The sequence below is a fragment of the Oncorhynchus mykiss genome, chromosome 9, assembly GCF_013265735.2.
Source record: "Oncorhynchus mykiss isolate Arlee chromosome 9, USDA_OmykA_1.1, whole genome shotgun sequence".
NCBI classification, from domain to species: domain Eukaryota; kingdom Metazoa; phylum Chordata; class Actinopteri; order Salmoniformes; family Salmonidae; genus Oncorhynchus; species Oncorhynchus mykiss.
This window is the reverse complement of record NC_048573.1, coordinates 35543855-35566716: the sequence shown is the minus strand read 5'-3', so window position 1 is coordinate 35566716 and position 22862 is coordinate 35543855. Positions and strand designations below refer to the sequence as shown.

The window sequence follows — 22862 nt, the reverse complement described above, 5'->3', positions numbered from 1 at the left end:
ATAAATGTCTATAGTTGGAGAAAAAATACAGATATCTGGGTGGCAGTAGTTTATGAATTAATCCATATATTATCATGATTTACATTTAGTGTAGCATAATCTTAACAAACGTCTTGAAAATGACAGCCCCAATGGCAAAACAAGTGAATAGAATTACATTGGTCTTCTGCAAAATAAGCACCACCACTTTGCGATATGAGTAGAACATTTTTGAATGAATCCTCTCTCGCAGTCATCATATTTTACTCCTTCGGATTCGGCTGGTCGGCTCAGTTGACGCCCAAGAAAAGAACCAGACAGCGTCCTCTAGAGGTTAGAACCTACTTTAATCCAATTGCGCACGAATGTGAAATCAATGGAGACGAAGATTCTATGAAATTACTACAGCGTGGTTGGCGTGACGGGGGTAACCGCTGACTATAAATGGCGGGACGCGTTGTATCCGAACATACCTATAAACTTTGCCTGAACGGGTTTCCAACCGCTGCAAGAGGCAAATAACATCCTTTCTAGTTGGTTTGCTATAATTGAAGGTTATCAGAGGTGTTGCGAGTGACAATAGCCAGAACACAAATCTAAGGTAAGTTTGGATCACCTCAAATATATATATATATATATATATATTTTTTTTTTTACATTAGATAATATCTCTGGACCTTCAGTTTGTGCATTGCAAAATAGTTTGCAAATATATATTCATAAAGGATTTTCCAGTTTTACGGACCAATAGGTTATTGAAACGTACTATGTGCGTAAAACAGACAGAGAACTCCAAATTAGTTATACAATGCCAATGTCAACCAAATATCATATAGGATGCATGTTTTTTTAAGTAGCCTAGTATATTTCCACTAATAATGATATCTTCTCTTGTTTTCGAACGAATGGCCAAGTTACCATGAAGTCCACCTGCCTGATCATTCTGGTATCTCTGGCAGTCTGCAACCTGACCGTGGCTCGAGGACAGAGCATCCCCGATCAAGAGAAAACGGGAGACCGGCAGATAGACGACATCATCCTACAGAGGGCCGAGGGCATCCTGCTCCGCTCCATTCTAAAAATGACAGAGGATGAGGATGGTGTGAATGGTGCGTAATAGCTTTTGGATCGATTTTGTGTTTTGGCAAACTGGCCGAGTTTGACACGAACCGGGGGTGTTTTACATTGAATTGAAAAGCAAAGAATTTAACACAATTGAAGACATTAATTCTAGCTATGCTTTTGTATACCTGTTTTAAAGTTACCTAGTTGCACGAAAGAAACATTTCTATTCGTTTCAGAAAGACCAGATTAACTCAATATTTTCGATTGTTTCATTAACAAATAACCCAACATTTCCAAGATCTTTCATTCATGTTTTGTGCAACATTAACGTGAATACATTAATAGATTGTGTTATTTGTTAGGATGCAAATCTATTTGGAGAGGGCAACCGGCAAAGCACCCGTGAAACGCATCCAATATTTTCCAGAAGTTAATACTGGCATCAAAGCACAAATGCCTATATTTTAATGGTGAAATAATGAAAACAGAATAGAATAAATATGTTTGACATAACCTACGTTTTCATGTTCATGTATGTTCAATGGAAATACATGTACACATGGCATAACAAGCGGTGGCAGATTTATGTTTTCCCCTGTCAGTAAACTAATCAGGTTGTCATTTTAATTTTACAGAGGCATTGTCCTCTCAGCCAGAGTGGCTAGTGAAGCGGCAACACCCTGGTAAACGAGAGGAGGACGAGGACGAAGACTCAGGGGAGGTCCAGAAAAGACAGCACCCAGGAAAACGTGAAGACGAAATTGACTCTTTTGTGGAGCTCCAGAAAACGCAGCATCCAGGCAAGCGCTCAATGCTGGAGCAGATTACAGAGAACTCCGCATTTCTAAGTGAACTCTCCAAACGGCAGCACCCGGGCAAGCGCTACCTGATGATGTACAGCAAGCGCCAGCATCCTGGCAGGCGAGATGTGGACGACGAGTCAGACGAAGGGGACCTCCAGGAGTTGGAGAAGCGCCAGCATCCCGGCAAACGTTACTGGTATAACATGAGTCCGGATTTGGGCGCCAACAGTCCCTGTGACGTGCTGGACCCTGGCTGCAGTAAAGCCAACCTGTTGCTCGAGCTGTTAGACAACGTGACAAAGAGTCGCGCCGCGGAGAAGAGACAGCACCCGGGCAAAAGGTCCGCACCTGACGAGGATTTGACTGAACGGGAGTGACGAGTGGGCTGGCGCCTGCGAAATACTGTGTTGTAAAAAAAAAAATCTATGTGTAAATTGATACAAGTAATAATTTCAAGTGATTTATTATGAATATAATATGGACCCCTCTGCCATGGGTAGTCTATAGTTTATTTGGCAAGCTGCTTTTATGACGAATATTCAGAAAACGTCTCCAGAAAGTACTGAGAAATGTTTAAATGAGATATTATTATTTTTTTGTTGGGGGGGGGGGGGGGGGGGGGGCTTGAGTGTAATTAAACACATTTGAATTGCCAGAATCAGTAACGCTCAAAGGGATTTCAAGTTAATGAATAGCTGTATTGTTTGCTGGACCAATATTGTTGTCGTGAGATGCTCAGAAATGTATTCGTTTTACAGATTAAGCCTACGTGGCAAAGAAAAATAATAATAAAGCGAAGCATCTCAGGGAAATAGCTTTTGGCTCAGCAGGCAGGGAGCCTGCATCCAACAGAGGACGCAGGCTTTAAATCTGCTCTCTTCGGTCTGGCCTTGAATTGCATGATTCTAAGTGTCAGAGTTATGTAGACCAAATTGACCTGTAGTTAGGTTTATGATTTAATGCGTTCAAGTTGTAAAACACAAGTGAATGTTCCCCGGACATATATAGTGGGTCTCTGGATTATTTTCTACTTGAATATATTGCATGGTATAAAAACGGATTATTATTGTACATTTTCTGTTACTTTTGCCTTAAAGCTTATTAGGTTATGTATCTACAACGCTGTTATAGGCCTACAATAAAACGCATTGGTACAGATCACGGAGCGTTGGTCTACAGTATGTTTTTCGTTTGAAATTCAGATCTATTCAGAGAAAGCCTCTATCCTTAGCCTTGCAACTAACATGGAATAGGTTAATTATGCGTTTACCTTCCCCTACTGTGATTTCTAGATACAGTGGAAGAGATGGACACCAATTCGTTCCCACTAACACAACAATTACAGCGCCATTAGCTAAGTAAAACGCACCCACGTTCAGAGACACACAACCAGTCAAAAGTTTGGGGTCACTTTTCAATGAAAACATACATTAAAGGAGTTGCAAAATGAATAGGAAATATTGTCAAGATGTTGACAAGGTTATAAATAATGATTTTTTAAATATTGAAATCAGCAAACGCTCATCCACATGACGCCATACACGTGGTCTGCCGGTGTGAGGCCGGTTGGGCAAACTGCCAAATTCTCTAAAATTACATTGTAGAGAAATTAACATTAAATTCTCTGGCAACAGCTCTGGTGGACATTCCTGCAGTCATCATGCCAATTGCACGCTCCCTCAACTTGAGAGAGCTGTGGCATTGCGTTGGGTGACAAAAGTACACATTTTAGTACCATTTTATTGTCCCCAACACGAGGTGCACCTATATAATTATCATGCTGTTTAATCAGCTTCTTGATATGCCACAGCTGTCAGGTGGATTGATTATCTTGGCAAAGGAGAAATGCTCATTAACAGGGATGTAAACTAATTTGTGCATAACATTTTGAGAAATGAGCATTTTGTGCATATTGAACATCAGCTCATGAAACATGGGACCAATACTTTACATGTTTATATTTTTGTTCAGTGTAGGATTTCCCAGCATTTTTGCAGGAGCTAGTCATTTCTATGCGATGTGGCCACAGGCACGTGAAGTACCATTATGACACACACAGTGCGACCAAAACAAAACTCTACACACATGCAATAGCATTTCTCACTCGATACAAAACATGGAATTAACATCTTGGTATCTCTGTTTTCTGTAGATCCACCTGCAACTGGACTCTTTAGAAGATAACCTACTCTTGGCGATACTTTCCTCGTTCTCGATTCGGGGAAAGGGTTAACACACTGTAGCTACTTGCGCCGATGCTCTCCTTCATGCGCGACTAGCAAGCTAGGGCTAAAACTTGTGAAAAAGGTAGCTAGTTATCTGGTAGCTAGTTAAAGTTCATATTATCATGCAAAAATCTAGTCACGTTAATTTGTATTGACATTCATTTGAACTTAGTCTACCTGTTGTCTGCTGTTTTCGTCTTTTCGTTTTGTGTGTAGAAATTTGGGACAAAATATCCACAGGAAAGTATTACTAAACCGACTTCAAAATGCAGGTCTCTGTGTGGCGATCTTGATTTGTTTGCTCATCACCTAAAGCACACACATAAGACAGAAGTGCATGCATACTAACCAAAACCATTCGAGCCCTCCCAGAAATGTGTTTGTTTGTTCAGAGGCTTACTCAGACCTAGCTCCGAAGCAGAATGCACAATACGACCTCCTGCTCCCAGAGGATGCTGGGTAACAAAAATGCCCCCCCCCCCCCCAGTCGTCTCGGTGTAACTGACTCTTTCTCTCTGGTCTTAGGTTCCTGGAGGGAGACGAGGATGAGGATACATGCACCATCTCACAGGATGACATCGCTGATGCTGTGGGAATAGACACATTACCTCCGGGGCAAATTTGAGTCTTTCAGGGACAATGTGTCATTTAAGTTGCCACAAGCAGAAGATTTTAAATTATCTGTCTTTTTTATAACAATGTGTTTGTCTCGAACTCGCTCTCACTCCACAGTACTTTAATAACCTGAACCTGTCTCAGTTTGGGCCCTACCAACTGGATTACAACAAGACTAGATGGTCAGTTTCACCTGCTGTTGTTTGAGTGTTCTGTGCAAGTGGGCCAGATATTCTTTGCTTTATTGTTAGAGCTGCATTTACTGGATAAATTAACTGTGAGTGTGTGTTTTGGTCTTGAGAAGATGTCTGTTTCGTATGTGTGTGTGTTTCCTCTATTCCAGCCACCTGCTGCTTAGTGGAAGTAGAGGTCATGTGACCTGCCTAGACTGGCAGTCCAAACAGCTGATGTGTGAGATGAATGTGATGAAGATGGGGACCCAAAACACACCTCCATGCTGTAAGGGCTATTTGACTAAGAAGGAGAGTGATGGAGTGCTGCATCAGATGACCTTGCCTCCACAATCACCTGACCTCAACCCAATTGAGATGGTTTGGGATGAGTTGGACCACAGAGTGAATGAAAAGCAGCGAACAAGTGCTCAGCATTTGTGTGAACTCCTTCAAGACTGTTGGAAAAGCATTTCTCATGAAGCTGGTTGAGAGTGCCAAGAGTGTTCAAAGCTATCATAAAGGCAAAGGGGCTACTTGTAATGAGTAGGTGTGTCCAAACGTGGACTGGTATTGTATGTGTATATATAACTCAGCAAAAAAATAAACTTTCTCTCACTGTCAACTGTTTATTTTCAGCAAACTTAACATGTGTAAATATTTGTATGAACATAATATTCAACAACTAAGACATAAACTGAACAAGTTCCACAGATATGACTAACAGAAAGGGGGGGGGGGGGTCGAAATAAAAAATAACAGTCAGTATCTGGTGTGGCCACCAGGTGCATTTACCTCCCTAGGATATGTGGGACGCTAGTGTCCCACCTCGGCCAAAAGACAGGAAAAATGCAGAGCGCCAAATTCAAAATAAACTACTATAAAAATCAAACTTTCATTAAATCACACATGCAAGATAGCAAATTAAAGCTACACTTGTTGTGAATCCAGCCAACATGTCAGATTTCAAAAAGGCTTTTCGGCGAAAGCAAACAATGCTATTATCTGAGGATAGCACCTCCCTAAACAAAGAGAAACCATAATTCAACCCTGCAGGTGCGACACAAAACACAGAAAATATAATTCATGCCTTACCTTTGACGAGCTTCTTTTGTTGGCACTCCAATATGTCCCATAAACATCACAAAGGGTCATTTTTGTTCGATTTAATTCTGTCTATATATATATATCAAAAATGTCCATTTATTTGGCACGTTTGATCCAGAAAAACACTGGTTCCAACTTGCTCAACGTGACTACAAAATATCTCAAAAGTTACCTGTAAACTTTGCCAAAACATTTCAAACTACTTTTGTAATACAACTTTAGGTATTTTTTAAAGCAAAATAATCGATAAAATTGAAGACAGGATGATCTGTGTCCAATACAGGAAGAAAACAAACAAGCATGCTTTCTGGTCACGCGCCTCTATCTAACAGTACACTTCAAGTGACCCTTGTTCAAGATGGCCGTACTTCTTCATTACACAAAGGAATAAAGACTGTTCTAAAGACTGTTGACATCCAGTGGAAGCAATAGGAACTGCATAAGGTCCTTTGGAAATCTGGATTCCCAATGAGAACCCATTGAAAAGAGTGACCTCAAAACAAAACAAAAATAATCTGAGTGGTTTGTCCTCAGGGTTTCGCCTGCTAAATAAGTTCTGTTATACTCACAGACATGATTCAAACAGTTTTCTATCCCAATCCACAAATAATATGCATATCTTATCTTCTGGGGATGAGTAGCAGGCAGTTGAATTTGGGCATGCATTTAATCCGGACGTGAAAATACTGCCCCGTTACCAAGTTGTTAAGTACTGCAGTGCATCTCCTCATGGACTGCACCAGATTTACCGGTTCTTGCTGTGAGATGTTACCACACTCTTCCACCAAGGCACCTGCAAGTTTCCGGACATCCAACAGGTCCCAGACGTGCTCTGTGGGATTGAGATCTGGGCTCTTTGCTGGCCATGGCAGAACACTGACATTCCTGTCTTGGAGGAAATCACGCACAGAACGAGCAGTATGGCTGGTGGCATGCTGGAGGGTCATGTCAGGATAAACCTGCAGGAAGGGTACCACATGAGGGAGGAGGATGTCTTACCTGTAATGCAAAGCGTTGAGATTTCCTGCAATGACAACAAGCTCAGTCCGATGATGCTGTGACACACCGCCCCAGACCATGACAGACCCTCCACCTCCAAATTCGGTCCCGCTCCAGAGTACAGGCCTCGGTGTAACGCTCATTCCTTCGACGATAAACACGAATCCGACCATCACCCCTGGTGAGACAAAACCGCGACTTGTCAGGGAAGAGCACTTCTTGTCTGGTCCAGCAACGGTGGGTTTGTGCCCATAGTCGACGTTGTTGCCGGTGATGTCTGGTGAGGACCTGCTTTACAACAGGCCTACAAGCCCTCAGTCCAGCCCCTCTCAGCCTATTGCGGACAGTCTGAAAACTGATGGGGGGAATTGTGCGTTCCTGGTGTAACTCAGGCAGTTGTTGTTGCCATCCTGTACCTGTCCCTCAGGTGTGATGTTCAGATGTACCGATCCTGTGCAGGCGTCGTTACACGTGGTCTGCCACTGCAAGGACGATCAGCTGTCCGTCCTGTCTCCCTGTAGCGCTGTCTTAGGTGTCTCACAGTACGGACATTGCAATTTATTGCTGTGGCCACATCTGCAGTCCTCATGCCTAATTGCAGCATGCCTAAGGCACATTCACGCAGATGACCCTGGGCATCTTTCTTTTGGTATTTTTCAGAGTCAGTAGAAAGGCCTTTTTAGTGTCCTAAGTTTTCATAACTGTGACCTTAATTGCCTACCGTCTGTAAGCTGTTAGTGTCTTAACGACCGTTCCACAGGTGCATGTTCATTAATTGTTTATGGTTCATTGAACAAGCATGGGAAAGTGTTTAAACTCTTTACAATGAAGATCTGTGAAGTTATTTGGATTTTTACAATTTATCTTTGAAAGACAGGGTCCTGAAAAAGGGATGTTTCTTTTTTGCTGTGTGTGTGTGTATACTTTTTTACCACCTCCATTGATTTAGTCACCCTAATTCTGGCCATTTTATAAGGGTAAAAACTCCAAACTTTTGAATGGATTATGATGGCGATATGAGATTTGGACCATTGGTTTTCTTAGAGGAAAATCTACACAATTAACATTGACCCATTGGTCAAAAGATGAGTTTTTGTTTGGAAACCCTACACACTCATTTACATGCACATTTTAGGCATTATTTCCTCTCCCATTGAATCATCCTAATCTGTACTCCTCTGTGTCCTTTAGGTGGCTCCACTGTGAAGCCATGTTCACAGTGGCTCAGAAGAAGTGGCTCTATATCTATGACAACAAGGGCATTGAGCTCAACAATGGTTTCCGCATGCAGTTTCTCCCCTACCACTTCCTGCTGGCCACAGCGGTGTGTTAACTTATACTAGCTTTGTAATGTTTGTGTCATATGTCAGGGGAATCTATTGTGTAATGTGCTTGTTGAGAATATGAATGTGAAACTGACTGAAGACATAAGTAAGCTCTGGGGGGCTAACACAAATCTTCAGCTCTCAAGCAAGGTTACTCACACAACATGCGAGCGTAGTCAGGTGAACCACCACCAAGACTCACCTGTGAACTCCTGTCCCTCTACCCCTCCTCCAGAGTGCGACAGGTTCCCTGCAGCACCTGGACGTGTCGGTAGATAAGGAGGCGGCGGCCATCTGCACCAAGGCTGGATGTGATGGCCCATAACCCACACAACGCTATCATCTACCTGGGCCACTCCAACGGCACCGTTACCCTCTGGACGCCCAACCAGAGAGAGCTGCTTGTCAAGATGCTCTGCCACCAGGGAGGCATGCGCTTGGTCACCATTGACAAGACTGGCACGTGAGTCTCAATCAAAAACATAATATCGTTCTAGTTTTGGTCTCTTAGCTATTGCAAGGTGGTTATAATGTTATGTAATGTAGCTGTTGTAGTCCATATGAAATCCACACATTTGGGTCATTTTATTTTTTGTCTTTGCTGGTGTACTTCCATAAATGTCCAGCAGAGGGTTTTCCTGTAAGAATCTCCTGTCTATGCAGGTACATGGTGACCTCGCGCATGGACAAGAGGCTGAAGGTATATGACATCAGATCCTACTGGCCCCTGCTGTCCTACCTCTTGCCTGCGGGAGCTTCCTGTCTGTCTCTAAGTCAGAGGGGCCTGCTGTCCGCCGCTACGGGAGACATAGTCCAGGTCATACACTATAGTCATACATACTGCTTAAAATGTTTGTGTGCCATGCCTTTTGTATTTCCCTGTGATCCTCAATATAAACTCAATGTTTCCTGCCATTCCATAGTTCCATTCCACCAAGCCATGGTATAGCCTCAAACTATATTAACCTATATGGCCCACTGAATCTAGAACCAAGCATACTTATGAAATTGACAGAACTGGAACCTAAATACTCATTAAAAGTGAGAGAATGGATTGCTCTGGGGTAGCAACATGGCACCCAGCTCTGTTGTCCAAACTCTGTACTGTTTCTGACTCTTAAAAAAAAAACTCAGTATCTGTTAATGACTGAGTCTGTGTCTCTGTGCTCAAGTTGTGTCTGCTTATCTGTGTGTGTTCTGTAGGTATACAGAGATGTGGGTGGAACCCCAGTGACTAAGCCCTACATGGCCCACAGGGCACAGGGCTCAGTGTGGGTGGTAGACTTCTGTCCCTTTTGAAGACGTGCTTGTTATAGGCAATGGAGAGGGCTTCACCAGCATGGCCATACCAGGTCCGAATGAAATTCTGATTCAAATTCTCCTTTGTGCCATGTTCTATTACCACTCATACACAATACAATTACATGAAATGTCTTCATTATTTCATATTTTACTAACACACATCTCTTGCTCTTCTTTCTGATCCCTAACCTCTGTTGGCAGCTTTCCACCCCTCCGGAAGTGATCAGGAAAACAGTGGAAGTCAGGATGAAGACAGATAAAGAGAGAAAAAAGAAGAGGCGGCAGCAGCTGGACAGAGGGACCAGTGGATGTGTCAACTCCCATTGGTCCTCTGTGGGGATGAATTTTGACCTTTCAGATACACGTTCTTGGACATTCTTCCAAAAGCCCAGACAGCAGGCTCCAACAGCCACTGCAGACACAAAACAGTGTATTCAGACCCCTTGACTTTTTACACATTTTGTTACGTTATAGCCTTATTCTAAAATTGCTGAGAAAAACAACGAGTTAATCAATCTACACACATTACCCCATAATGACAAAGCAAAAACAGGTTTTTAGAACTGTTTGCAAATTTATAAATAAAATAAATAAAATGTACATTACTCAGTACTTTGTTGAAGCACCTTTGGCAGCGATTACATCCTCAAGTTTTCTTGGGTATGACGCTACAAGCTTGGCACAACTGAGTTTCTCCCATTCGTCTCTGCAGAGCCTCTCAAGTTCTGTCAAGTTTGATGGGGAACATCGCTGCACAGCTATTTTCAGGTCTCTCCAGAGATGTTTGATCAGGTTCAGCTCTGGCTGGGCCACTCCAGGACATGGAGACTAGCCCCAAAGCCACTCCTGCATTGTCTTGGTTGTGTGCTTAGGGTGGTTGTCCAATTGGAAGGTGAACCTTTGCCACAGTTTGAGGTTTTGAGTAAAAGGCACGACAGCCAGCTTCGAGTTGGCCAAAAGGCACCTAAAGGACTCTCAGGCCATGAGAAACCAGATTCTCTGGTCTGATGAAACCAAGATTGAAATCTTTGGCCTGAATGCCAAGCGTCACATCTGGAGGAAGCCTGGCACCATCCCTACAGTGAAGCATGCTGGTGGCAGCATCATGCTGTGGGGATGTTTTTCAGACGTTGGGACTGGGAGACTTGTCAACATCAAGGAAAAGATTAACGGAGCAAAGTACATAGAGATCCTTGATGACAACTTTCTCCATAGCGCTAAAAATCTCAAACTGTGGCAAAGGTCCACCTTCCAACTGGACAACCACCCTAAGCACACAGCCAAGACAACGCAGGAGTGGCTTCGGATCAAGTCTCCATGTCCTTGAGAGGCCTGGACTTGAACCCGATAGAACATCACTGGAGAGACCTGAAAATAGCTGTGCAGCAACAGATCCACAGATGATGCACTCTATTTCACTCCACAATGCCCTTTCCCACCTGGACAAAAGGAACGCCTATGTGAGAATGCTATTAATTGACTACAGCTCAGCGTTCAACACCATAGTTCCCTCAAAGCTCATCACTAAGCTAAGGATCCTGGGACTAAACACCTCCCTCTGCAACTGGATCCTGGACTTCCTGACGGACCGCCCCCAGGTGGTAAGGGTAGGTAACAACACATCCGCTACGCTGTTCCTCAACACGGGGGCCCCTCGGGTGCGCGCTTAAGCCATAAGATTCCTGAGCATCTAATCAAATGGCTACCCACACTATTTTCATTGCTCCCCCTATTTTTACATGTACATATTACCTCAATTACATTGACTAACTTGTGCCTCCGCACATTAACTCTGCTGCTCTTGAATTATTTTTTTGTTTTATTTCTTATTCATATTTTTGTTACTGCATTGTTGGTTAAGGCTCATAAGTAAGCATTTCACTGTAAGGTCGACACCTGTTGAATTCGGCGCATGTGACAAATAAAATTTGATTTGGTTTTTTAAATTTGCCCCAAAAAATAAATCTAACCCTGTTTTTGCTTTTTCATTATGCGGTATTGTGTGTAAATTGATGAGAGAAACTTGAATTAATTTTAGAATACGGTTGTAACGTAACAAAATGAAGGGATCTGAATACTGTCCGAATGCACTGTCTCTCCCTGAAGGCCAGGGACTCATTGATAATCAAAGCAACTACCACATATTTACTGCCTTCCTGCTCTTCTGTATGCGAGGGTAACGCCACCAATGTATTGTGCTTCTATAATCCTAACACCTCTGAATTATTTAATTGCTAAATAATTATGTATGAAATATGAGTTTTTTATCAAGATTTCACAATTTTTAAATGTATAAGCCTTGAACTGGGAAAGGGGAGATACCTAGTCAGTTGTTCAACTGAATGCATTCAACCGAAATGTGTCTTCCGCATTTTTAACCCAACCCCTCTGAATCAGAGAGGTGCGAAAAGCTACCTTAATCGACATCTTCGGCGCCCGGGGATCAAAAGACCATGGTAACTGGCCCAACACTCCTACCCGCAAGGCTACCTGTCGGCCCTCACCGCCTTAGTTTAGGACAATACATGTTATTCTATTTAGTTATGTGGACGTCAAGGAAGTGGACATTGTTGATTCATTTCTCAGCAGACCATTCTATGGGTGTGCAATAACCAGAAAATCAAGTTTGGTTTATCTCATGCAAGAGTGTTTTTATCAATGCTCATTGACATTGGCTGATTAATTGCACGCAGGTCTGGTTTCAAGACTTTGCATGTTATAACCTGCTTTGCACGTGACTACTTATAATCAGCACACACTGGTTGAATAAACGTTGTTTCTATGTCATTTCAATGAAACAACATTGAACCAAAGTGGCATAGACGTTGAACCCAGGGGGGCAGAGTTTGTCACAAATGAGAGTGAAAATGACAGAACTGTATAGAATGGGTAAAATAGCTTTGTGTGGACAGACAGACATTCAGGATATGATTCACCTGCCCCCTGGTTGCTAGGCAACTGCGGGAAGGTTCGGGTTTCATTTTTTTTGCCTCGCTTTGCCTTCCTGTCGTCATCATCTATATTAAGGAAGAACTTACATGCAACCCGGATCCACCCTTTGTTCATACAATGTTCCAGTTCGCTTCTGACCACATTAGTATTGAAAGGTTATTGTAAACAATAATATATTAGATAGTTATTCTATTTATCCTGCACACAGGAGCAAAGAGATGAGTGGGTGTCAAATTATGTCCCCACGTCTGAAAAATCCAAGAGATGTACTTTTGTCAACAACATTTTGTAAACTGCATTTGACTCTGTATTGGATCTCAACTGATTGCAGAAAAGCCCTCTGCAGCAGTGGACAAAATCCCTCTCTGGGTCAGACAAATCATTACTCCCAGCCCAGAAAAATCCATACATGTCCATACAAAAAATATATGGAAGCATTTCGCTGCCGAAAGTCAATTGAAAAGACAAATGGACAAAAATGATAAATCAATATGTTTGTAATTCCTTTTCCTAAATGGGTATGCATTTGTTGTGACAAAATTATAATTAAAGTTCAAAGTAATATATAGCATTATCACTTTCATGATTGAGCATGCATAATACCTGCCAAATAGTAAAGTTTGAAATAGCAAAGTTTGTTTAATATGTGAGCATCAGGCTCGATTTGGTCTTATGTAGCAAAATGTGTTTTTACATTGGATAAAAGTAGAGGCTCAGAGCTAGAAAATGGTATATCATTACATTACAGTTGAGGAACATTGAGAAAGTAAATCTCCTTTGAAAGTTGACAAACTTGTATCCCCACTTTTGGCCTGTGAATGTTTTGGTACAACTACTGGAAAGCTCTTTCTCTACACCCATCCAGCATAGTTCACACCCTCTTAAGTCTTAGCCCCACCCATCTCTTTAAGGATTCACATGTGAGACCATGTGCTGAATCAGTAGTTCCCAACCTTTTCTGGTTACTGTACCACCAACAGTATTTTGCTATGCCTGGAGTACCCCCCAAATTACCCCCTCTTGTATTTTACCAGTAAGCCTATGGTCTCATGAGTCTTCTCAAGTACCCACTGTGGATAGGCAATGTACCCCCGGGGTCCTCGTACCCCTGGTTGGGAACCACTGTGCTACACGGTGAGTACGGTAGTGTACTAATTTCAGAAAATAGCTTACGGTTGCGAGTGTGACAAAATAAAAGCAGGGCATTCTACCGGAGAATTTTAGAACTTGGACGCTGACTTGTTGGCCTAAAATTATATCCAAATTAGACTTTTGTGCAGTTGATGTTCTTCACATTAGCGTCTCTGGTAACACACACTATATAAAATAAAATACAAGTTTATTTGTCACATGCACAGGATGCAGAAGTTGTAAACGGTACAGTGAAATGGTTACTTGCCCAGTGGAGTATTTTGTTTAAACATATAGCTAGATAGCTAGCTAAACAATTAACCATAATCCCAAATCATAGCATTACTACCCTGCATAAATCTACAGATTGTTAAAGCTAACCAACTAGCTGGGCTCAATGTTAGCTAGCATGGCATGCAAATCGCAATGAGATACGTATATTACTACACAGATCATACATGTAACATTAGCTAGTTAGCTAACAGTAAGCTTTAACTTGCAATGAAAACTAAATTAGAAATGTATCATTTCTGAAAATGTAGCTAGCTAGACTCTCTTACCCGTATAGATGGATGAACGCTTCTCCCTCTCCGTCACGGATGCCATGGTTGCCCTTAGTTTGAAGATGTAATCTGGAGACAGGTGTTTTATACAACAGCCTTATGTGTTCTCTTTTTGACTCCCTCCTCAATTGCAATCAAATGCTTGAATTTTCTCCATCTCCTTAGCTATCACACTCTGCTTCCATCAGGCATTACACTGATTTCAAAACAACTTTCAAAACCATTTCAAAAGCCTTAGAAACACTTTTTTAGTCATTTCAAAAATGCCGCTTTAGAAAAGGATTACCTACAAATACTAAGCAGCTCATGTTATAGACGGAAGCGTGCTACATGGCAGACCAATCCTAACTCATCTCTTGGCATGTGCAGCACATCCATTATCTCAGCCAATAATGGCTAGCGGGAAGGTTACGGTCTTTTTCCATGGCTAAATCAACTAGGCTCATAATGTATTTTTTTTAAATTCATATTTACAGATGGCATACACATTAATGATTAAGGCATATGAAAGTTCACATGTTCCAGAAGGCATTTCTGCCCAAAAAATGTTTTTTTATTTTTTTTATTTTTTATTATATTGAAATGCCTCTCCTGTGAAGTAGTTTCCTGAAACTAGTCACATATTTAAATTCCATGGTACTATCCAGTACAACACTGACATATTTAAAAACAACATTTAAATGCTTAAATGACAAACTATTTCTCATGTTTTTGCTTGTTGTGACTGCATTTTCTTTTTGTCACAATTCATGCTTTCTCAGTTACAATTGACAATTATTTTCCAAAACTCTGTGGTTTAAGACTGTCAAAATTCAAATGTTATATAGTTTCCTCATTGCTCCTTTGCCTTTTCAATGTGTTAGACCTGTCAATCAAACACGGTTGGCGGTGTTTTGGTAATGTGAGGCGGAAGAGGTTGCCTGGGCATGCTAGCAATACCAAATATTATAGATACCGTATACTGACAAGATACAGTGCCTTGCGAAAGTATTCGGCCCCCTTGAACTTTGCGACCTTTTGCCAGATTTCAGGCTTCAAACATAAAGATATAAAACTGTATTTTTTTGTGAAGAATCAACAACAAGTGGGACACAATCATGAAGTGGAACGACATTTATTGGATATTTCAAACTTTTTTAACAAATCAAAAACTGAAAAATTGGGCGTGCAAAATTTATCAGCCCCCTTAAGTTAATACTTCGCAAGGCACTGTACATGTCTTTCCACCCTAACAATGGGAGTCGTTGCCCACAAAGCGGCATGGCGGGCTGTCTAGCTCCCGCCTATCCTTTCTTTGGATTGGTGGATACAGCTCATTATTGTAATCCTTTTTTGAATATCCGATGAGGGATGTTGACAACCGCCCGCAACCGCCTATATTCAGTGGAGAGAAGCTATGGTACTAGCCTCATGCCATGAATATGCATAGCCATCTAGAGACAACTCCGATTTAACATGTTTTTTCTCAAAGTTGCCGGGATGTCATGTGTCCTACTTATATCAGTAGACTCGTATCAACATAATCATTACGAAACTTCTATTCGATCAAATAAACCTCATGCAGCAAATAATCCATACATTTTTTTGTTAACCAAATTCGACACCCCCTCATTGACCTCCATAGAAAAACTCCTTGCTTGTTGGGCGAAACAATGAAAAAATGCCACATGCTGGAGGGAGTATGGAAAAGCATTGTCAATTGCCAATTGATGTAATTTGTCACAATTCATGCTATCACAACAAGCAAATGAAATGACAAACGTGAGAAATTATTTGTCATTTAAGCATTTACATTTGATTTTTAAATGTTTCATTGTTGTACTGGATAGTACAATGTAAAGGAAATATCAAACACTGCGGAATTAATATAGGTGAAACACTGACATTAGGATATCCTGTATGTTATGTTTCCTGGTCAGTAATATTTTCATATCTACAGTTAATGTCTGTGTAGTGTGTGTTTTAACAGTCTTAAAAATATATTCACACTAATAAATCAACGGATTCATATAGCTTCAGCTTTTACAAAATGCTAGCGTAATAATCATCACCATAAAATACATTTAAAGTGTTCCTAAAAGTCTATAAAAATAAAAGTACATTTTCACACTGCACAGTGATTCCTCATCATAGCTAATGAAATAGAGTGCTTGCCACTTGTGCTATTCACAGTATTGAAATACTGGCAGAGAAACAGCCCCCCATAACGCAATAGTATTTTCTATCCACAATGGCAATAACACTCTCATAGCCCCTGCTCCACCCCCAGAAAGGTCCCCAGCATGGCCCGGACTTTACAGACCCCCAGGGAGGCACGCATACCCAACCAGGAGCAGGAGGGAGGGGAGTGGACGTCAGCCCAGAACCGGAGCATCTCGCTGGGGGAGATGTGATGGATGGACACCATGGCCTGGTAGCAGCAGCGCCCGTAAGGCACCACAGGCCCACCAGAGAACAGTGGGCAGTGGGAGGGCAGCATTCCAGCCTCACGGGCACACAGTCCCACAAACACGTCCTCGGGGGGCAGAGGAGTGGACGGAGGCGAGGCAGCGGCCATCAGGGAGATCTTGAGCAAGGCGGAGCGGGACAGGATGTAGGCAGTGCCGCTGCAGTAGTCGGGGAAGACAGAGGCAGGGTACGCCCCTCTAGGGAGGTAGTGCTTACTGCCTGGGTCTCGGTCTGGAGCCACGTTTTGGTGGAGCCGGCCCAGGTACAGGTCCCCGTGCTCGTAGGTGCTGTTCAGGTAGAGCAGAAGGGCTCCAGGGTTGAACAGGACGTCATCGTCCACCTTGGCCAGGAAGTGGGCCTGGGGGCAGAAGCGTTGGGCCCAGCTCAGCATCGATAGCGTCTTCAGAGTCAGGTTGGAGTAGGACTCCCAGAAACGCCCTTGAATCAGGTCCCCTCTTTCCCAGGACTCATCTATCAGCAGTTTGGCTAGCCCGGGGTCAGAGGCCACCCCGAGCATGAACAAGGTCATGACCCTATGACCCCTGACCTCCACCTCCCCACCCCACGTGTCCCGGATGGCCTGGCGGGCCCTCTGATTGGCTGGGGCGGAGGTCACCATGGTGATGAGGTAGGGCTTGGCATGCTGGCAGACATGAGGGCTGGGCATAAGGAGGTACTCCTCGGGTCTGGTTGGGGGGACACTCTGAGGGGGTATGATCCCCCCCTGTGCCTCTACCATTGTGTTCATATTCATGTATGTGGCCCATGACTCAATGGAGTCAATGAAGAGTAGAGCTAGCAGGGCAGCACTGACTATCAGCAGACAGAGAGCAGGCACCACTCCGAACCGGCCCCCACGCTTCCCAAAGCGGGGCTTAAACACCCACAGCCCCTGCCACACCATGACCTCCCTCCAACCTCCACACTGCAGCGCAAAAACTCACCCCTTCTCTCTCTCTTTATCCTCTGGTCTTCTCTCAGTCCAGCTTTATAACTCTGAATTGTTTGCTTTTCTCATGTTTTACTTCCTCGTTGTCTCTTGCATCTCTTGCTTGAACCTCAGTTGATCTGCTAGCGGATAACTATCCAGGTTGTTGGTGGGTGTTGTGTGATGCTTTCACTCTGCAGACCGGTAAAACTGTGCGTTAAAGAGGCAAATACAAATTGGGGTTAACAGACAGACATTTACCTGGAGCTGTCAATGGCCTTACTTCCCACAACACTCTACATGCATCAAAATGGTGTCGCTATTCTCAGTGCAAATAAAAACGAAAGAGAGTAAGTCTTTCCACCTACCAGTCAAAGGTTTGGACACTCATTCAAGGGTTTTTCTTTATTTTTCACTACTTTCTTTGGAATCATGTAATAACCAACATTTTATTAAACAAATCAAAATATATTTTATATTTGATATTCTTCAAAGTAGCCACACTTTGCCTTGACAGCTTTGCACACTCTTGGAATTCTCTCAACCAGCTTCCTGAGATAGTCACCTGGAATTCATTTCAATTAACAGGTATACCTAGTTAAAAGTTGATTTGTCAACTTTTTTTCTGCATTTGAGCCAATCAGTTGGGTTGTGACAAGGTGGGGGTAGTATAACTCAAATACACACATATATATATATATATATATATATATCCATTGCGCATGTTTCTTGGCCCAAGCAAGTCTCCTCTTATTATTGGTGTCCTTTAGTAGTGGTTTCTTTGCAGCAATTCGACCATGACGGCCCGATTCACGCAGTCTCCTCTGAACAGTTGCTGTTGAGATGTGTCTGCTACTTGAACTCTGTGAAGCATTTATTTGGGCTGCAATTTCTGAGGCTGGTAACTCTAATGAACTTATCCTCAGCAGCAGAGGTAACCCTGGGTCTTCCTTTCCTGTGGCGGTCCTCACGAGACCCAGTTTCATCATAGCGCTTGATGGTTTTTGCGACTGCGTTTGAAGAAACGTTCAAAGTTCTCGACATTTTCCGTATTGACTGACCTTCGTGTCTTAAAGTAATGATGGACTGTCGTTTCTCTTTGCTTATTTGAGCTGTTCTTGCCATAATATGGACTTGGTCTTTTACCAAATAGGGCTATCTTCTGTATACCACAGCTACCTTGCCACAACACAAAACTGATTGGCTCAAATGCATTAAGGAGGAAAGAAATTCCACAACTTTACTATTTATATTTTTGCCAACTTTTACTTTACTACATTCCTAAAGAAAATTATGTATTTTTTACTCCGTGCATTTACTTACTCCCTGACACCCAAAAGTACCTGTTACATTTTGCTGGAAAATTGTCCAATTCACACACTTATCATGATCTGGCAGACTAAACACAAATGCTTTGTTTGTAAATTATGTCTGAGTGTTGGAGTGTGCCCCTGGCTATCCAACAACAACAACAACAAAAGAAAGACAATTGTACCATCTGGTTTGCTTAATATAAGGAATTTGAAATGGTTTATACTTTTACTTTTTATACTTAAGTACATTTTAGCAATTCCATTTACTTTTGATACTTAAGTATATTTAAAAACAAATACTTTTAGACTTTTACTCAAGTAATATTTTACTGGGTGACTTTCCCTTGAGTCCTTTTCTACTAAGGTATATTCACTTTTAGTCATGCATGACAATTGAGTACCTTTTCCACCATTGATATAGATATATATATATAAATACAGTGCCTTGCGAAAGTATTCGGCCCTCTTGAACTTTGCGACCTTTTGACACATTTCAGGCTTCAAACATAAAGATATAAAACTGTATTTTTTTGTGAAGAATCAACAACAAGTGGGACACAATCATGAAGTGGAACGACATTTATTGGATATTTCAAACTTTTTTAACAAATCAAAAACTGAAAAATTGGGCGTGCAAAATTATTCAGCCTCTTTACTTTCAGTGCAGCAAACTCTCTCCAGAAGTTCAGTGAGGATCTCTGAATGATCCAATGTTGACCTAAATGACTAATGATGATAAATACAATCCACCTGTGTGTAATCAAGTCTCCGTATAAATGCACCTGCACTGTGATAGTCTCAGAGGTCCGTCAAAAGCGCAGAGAGCATCATGAAGAACAAGGAACACACCAGGCAGGTCCGAGATACTGTTGTGAAGAAGTTTAAAGCCGGATTTGGATACAAAAAGATTTCCCAAGCTTTAAACATCCCAAGGAGCACTGTGCAAGCGATAATATTGAAATGGAAGGAGTATCAGACCACTGCAAATCTACCAAGACCTGGCCGTCCCTCTAAACTTTCAGCTCACACAAGGAGGAGACTGATCAGAGATGCAGCCAAGAGGCCCATGATCACTCTGGATGAACTGCAGAGATCTACAGCTGATGTGGGAGACTCTGTCCATAGGACAACAATCAGTCGTATATTGCACAAATCTGGCCTTTATGGAAGAGGGGCAAGAAGAAAGCCATTTCTTAAAGATATCCATAAAAAGTGTTGTTTAAAGTTTGCCACAAGCCACCTGGGAGACACACCAAACATGTGGAAGAAGGTGCTCTGGTCAGATGAAACCAAAATTGAACTTTTTGGCAACAATGCAAAACGTTATGTTTGGCGTAAAAGCAACACAGCTGAACACACCATCCCCACTGTCAAACATGGTGGTGGCAGCATCATGGTTTGGGCCTGCTTTTCTTCAGCAGGGACAGGGAAGATGGTTAAAATTGATGGGAAGATGGATGGAGCCAAACAAAGGACCATTCTGGAAGAAAACCTGATGGAGTCTGCAAAAGACCTGAGACTGGGACGGAGATTTGTCTTCCAAGAAGACAATGATCCAAAACATAAAGCAAAATCTACAATGGAATGGTTCAAAAATAAACATATCAAGGTGTTAGAATGGCCAAGTCAAAGTCCAGACCTGAATCCAATCGAGAATCTGTGGAAAGAACTGAAAACTGCTGTTCACAAATGCTCTCCATCCAACCTCACTGAGCTCGAGCTGTTTTGCAAGGAGGAATGGGAAAAAATGTCAGTCTCTCGATGTGCAAAACTGATAGAGACATACCCCAAGCGACTTACAGCTGTAATCGCAGCAAAAGGTGGCGCTACAAAGTATTAACTTAAGGGGGCTGAATAATTTTGCACGCCCAATTTTTCAGTTTTTGATTTGTTAAAAAAGTTTGAAATATCCAATAAATGTCGTTCCACTTCATGATTGTGTCCCACTTGTTGTTGATTCTTCACAAAAAAATACAGTTTTATATCTTTATGTTTGAAGCCTGAAATGTGGCAAAAGGTCGCAAAGTTCAAGGGGGCCGAATACTTTCGCAAGGCACTGTATATACACACACACCCACCACACCAACCGAGATATCGTTAAACTCCTCCCTTCCACTTACAGGGAAGGCAATAACACCTGCAGAGAACTTCCCCTCTATAGAAAATGCCGTTTAACAGCACAACATTCCAGGGATTGGCTTGACTAGGCTACAGTTGTGCTGTGCGCGTTTTGGCACTATGAAGGTTATGCTCTCGACATTGACAAGTATTACATTTATTTGACTGCTTCAAATAGGATGCATTAGTGCCTTACGGGCAATTCAGATTCAATTATTTACCAAGGAATGTGGTTGTTTTTTATGATAGTTTTTTGTTTTTCTTTGTGTATTTCCTGTACTTATGTTGCTTGCTCGTGTATTTGTTTGTGATTGAAAATCGAATAATTTTGCTCTGTATTTCTGATCTTTATGTAATATGTTATCTCTTTGAGCTTTTTGAATTGTTGTTTGTTGTAATACAGGCAACAGTTGCAAAATAGACCATAGTGTCAATTTACATTCTCTGCATAAATAAAGGTAAAAAAAATATTGCTTATCATCGTGTATAGCACGTGTCAAACTCATTCCGATGAAGGCCAAGTCTCTGCTTGTTCGCTCGTCCCTTGTACTTGATTAATTAATTAACTGGTTGTCTAGGTCTTAATTGAAAGGGGAAAAAACTAAACCCAGCAGACACTAGGCCCATGGATTGAGTTTGACACCCCGGCTGTATAGCCTAACAATCAAATGCTGATATCATCTGAGCACGCTAATAAATAAAAACGCAATAACATCAAACCTTGAAGACGACAGTGTCAACACATTCTGTCCATGGTTCCGTTTTGGTCCGCAATATTGTACGGTTTCAAATTCATTCCCGCTGAGCAGAAACAATTTGCTTGAATGTTAAATGACGAGACCGAGGCATTGATGCGAGTAACCAGTCTTGTTCGAGTACATCAAACATCCGGGTATCTCAAGCACCCCGGTGAAACACAAGAGTTGCAATAATGAACATTTACCAACAGATGGCATCACTGTGCCATTTTACACCCATAACATCTTCCATTTAATAAAATAGGACAGGAGGTGTCAATTCACTAACAAAACAAACCTAGTAACAATTTCCAACATGAACAGTTCAGTATTTTAAAAAAAACAAATTCTCAGGTAACAACACATTTTGATATTCTCTTCACTTTTATCTCTGTCAACAATCCCTGATGGGAAACATACAGATTAAGTATTTTTGGTGGCTGGGACAGACACCCGCAGCGTGAAAAGACAGGGGGCTTGTCTGCGAGGACTGCGGGTTCCCGCACAGGCGTGTCACCTGAATGTCTAAGGGGAGAATTGATGGGCGAGGGAGCAGCCGACCTGTGATCCCCTGGCTCTTCGCCCAGTGCCTCAGGCCCCATGTGACTTGCTGGGGTTCTGTCTTTTGTCATGCGACCCCTTTGGCCATCAGGGTTCTGAGTAGGTGCTGGCTCAGCAATCCGAAGGTCAACCCTGTTACAAAGGTACAGTGATCCATTCACTTCGACCAAGTAGGAGCGTGGTCAAGCTGAGCCTTCGTAGCTGCTTTCATGGCCACTGGTACATTGCGGGGTGCACACTGGACAGGCTGGATTGCTGCGTCCAACTCAAAGTGGACTTCCCTGGGAACTGACTCGACCGGTGCGTTGAAGACATCATGGTACTTGCTTAGGAGTGTCTCCTTGCTCAGGGGCCCAGACTGGACTTTGTCTATAATGTTAAGATCAGCAGGGATGGTGAAGTTAATGAGCCCAAGGCACTCGCATGTAGAACCTGACAGTAATGGCTGTAGACTAGCCTCAACTATTTCAAACTCAAGGGTGTGTTTCTGGCCACGTAAAACACACTCTGTCACAAACAGG

The 22862-nt window shown here is 42.3% G+C and overlaps 2 protein-coding genes and 1 pseudogene across 3 annotated transcripts; 2 read left to right on the top strand and 1 right to left on the bottom strand.

Annotated features, from left to right (window-relative positions):
* The first annotated feature begins 445 nt into the window (after positions 1-445).
* On the top strand, positions 446-2456 carry LOC118936388 (pro-thyrotropin-releasing hormone-A-like). The gene is made up of 3 exons (XM_036987869.1): positions 446-580; positions 894-1088; positions 1680-2456. The coding sequence occupies exons 2-3, from the start codon at positions 899-901 to the stop codon at positions 2222-2224; spliced, it is 735 nt and encodes a 244-aa protein (XP_036843764.1). The 5' UTR covers positions 446-580; positions 894-898; the 3' UTR covers positions 2225-2456.
* Positions 2457-4178: 1722 nt separating this feature from the next.
* Positions 4179-9850, top strand: LOC110531156 (annotated as a pseudogene).
* Positions 9851-14739: 4889 nt separating this feature from the next.
* On the bottom strand, positions 14740-21940 carry LOC110531971 (putative UDP-GlcNAc:betaGal beta-1,3-N-acetylglucosaminyltransferase LOC100288842). Of its 2 annotated transcripts, none has more exons than XM_021615518.2 (2): positions 21764-21940; positions 14740-17822 (listed from the first exon to the last, which is right to left on the bottom strand). In XM_021615518.2, the coding sequence occupies exon 2, from the start codon at positions 17586-17588 to the stop codon at positions 16482-16484; it is 1107 nt and encodes a 368-aa protein (XP_021471193.1). In that variant the 5' UTR covers positions 17589-17822; positions 21764-21940; the 3' UTR covers positions 14740-16481. The 2 variants fall into 2 exon arrangements, with proteins under 2 accessions (XP_021471193.1, XP_021471194.1); XM_021615519.2 differs by having other exon boundaries at positions 14740-17806.
* Between the last annotated feature and the right edge of the window lie 922 nt (positions 21941-22862).

What these genes read in the sequence shown, in the direction of transcription:
- LOC118936388 (XM_036987869.1), top strand. Translation starts at nt 899, where the DNA reads ATGAAGTCCACCTGCCTGATCATTCTGGTATCTCTGGCAGTCTGCAAC. An exon ending in GGATGAGGATGGTGTGAATG is followed by an intron (nt 1,089 to 1,679) that starts GTGCGTAATAGC and finishes TTAATTTTACAG; the next exon opens with AGGCATTGTCCTCTCAGCCA.
- LOC110531971 (XM_021615518.2), bottom strand. Translation starts at nt 17,588, where the DNA reads ATGGTGTGGCAGGGGCTGTGGGTGTTTAAGCCCCGCTTTGGGAAGCGT.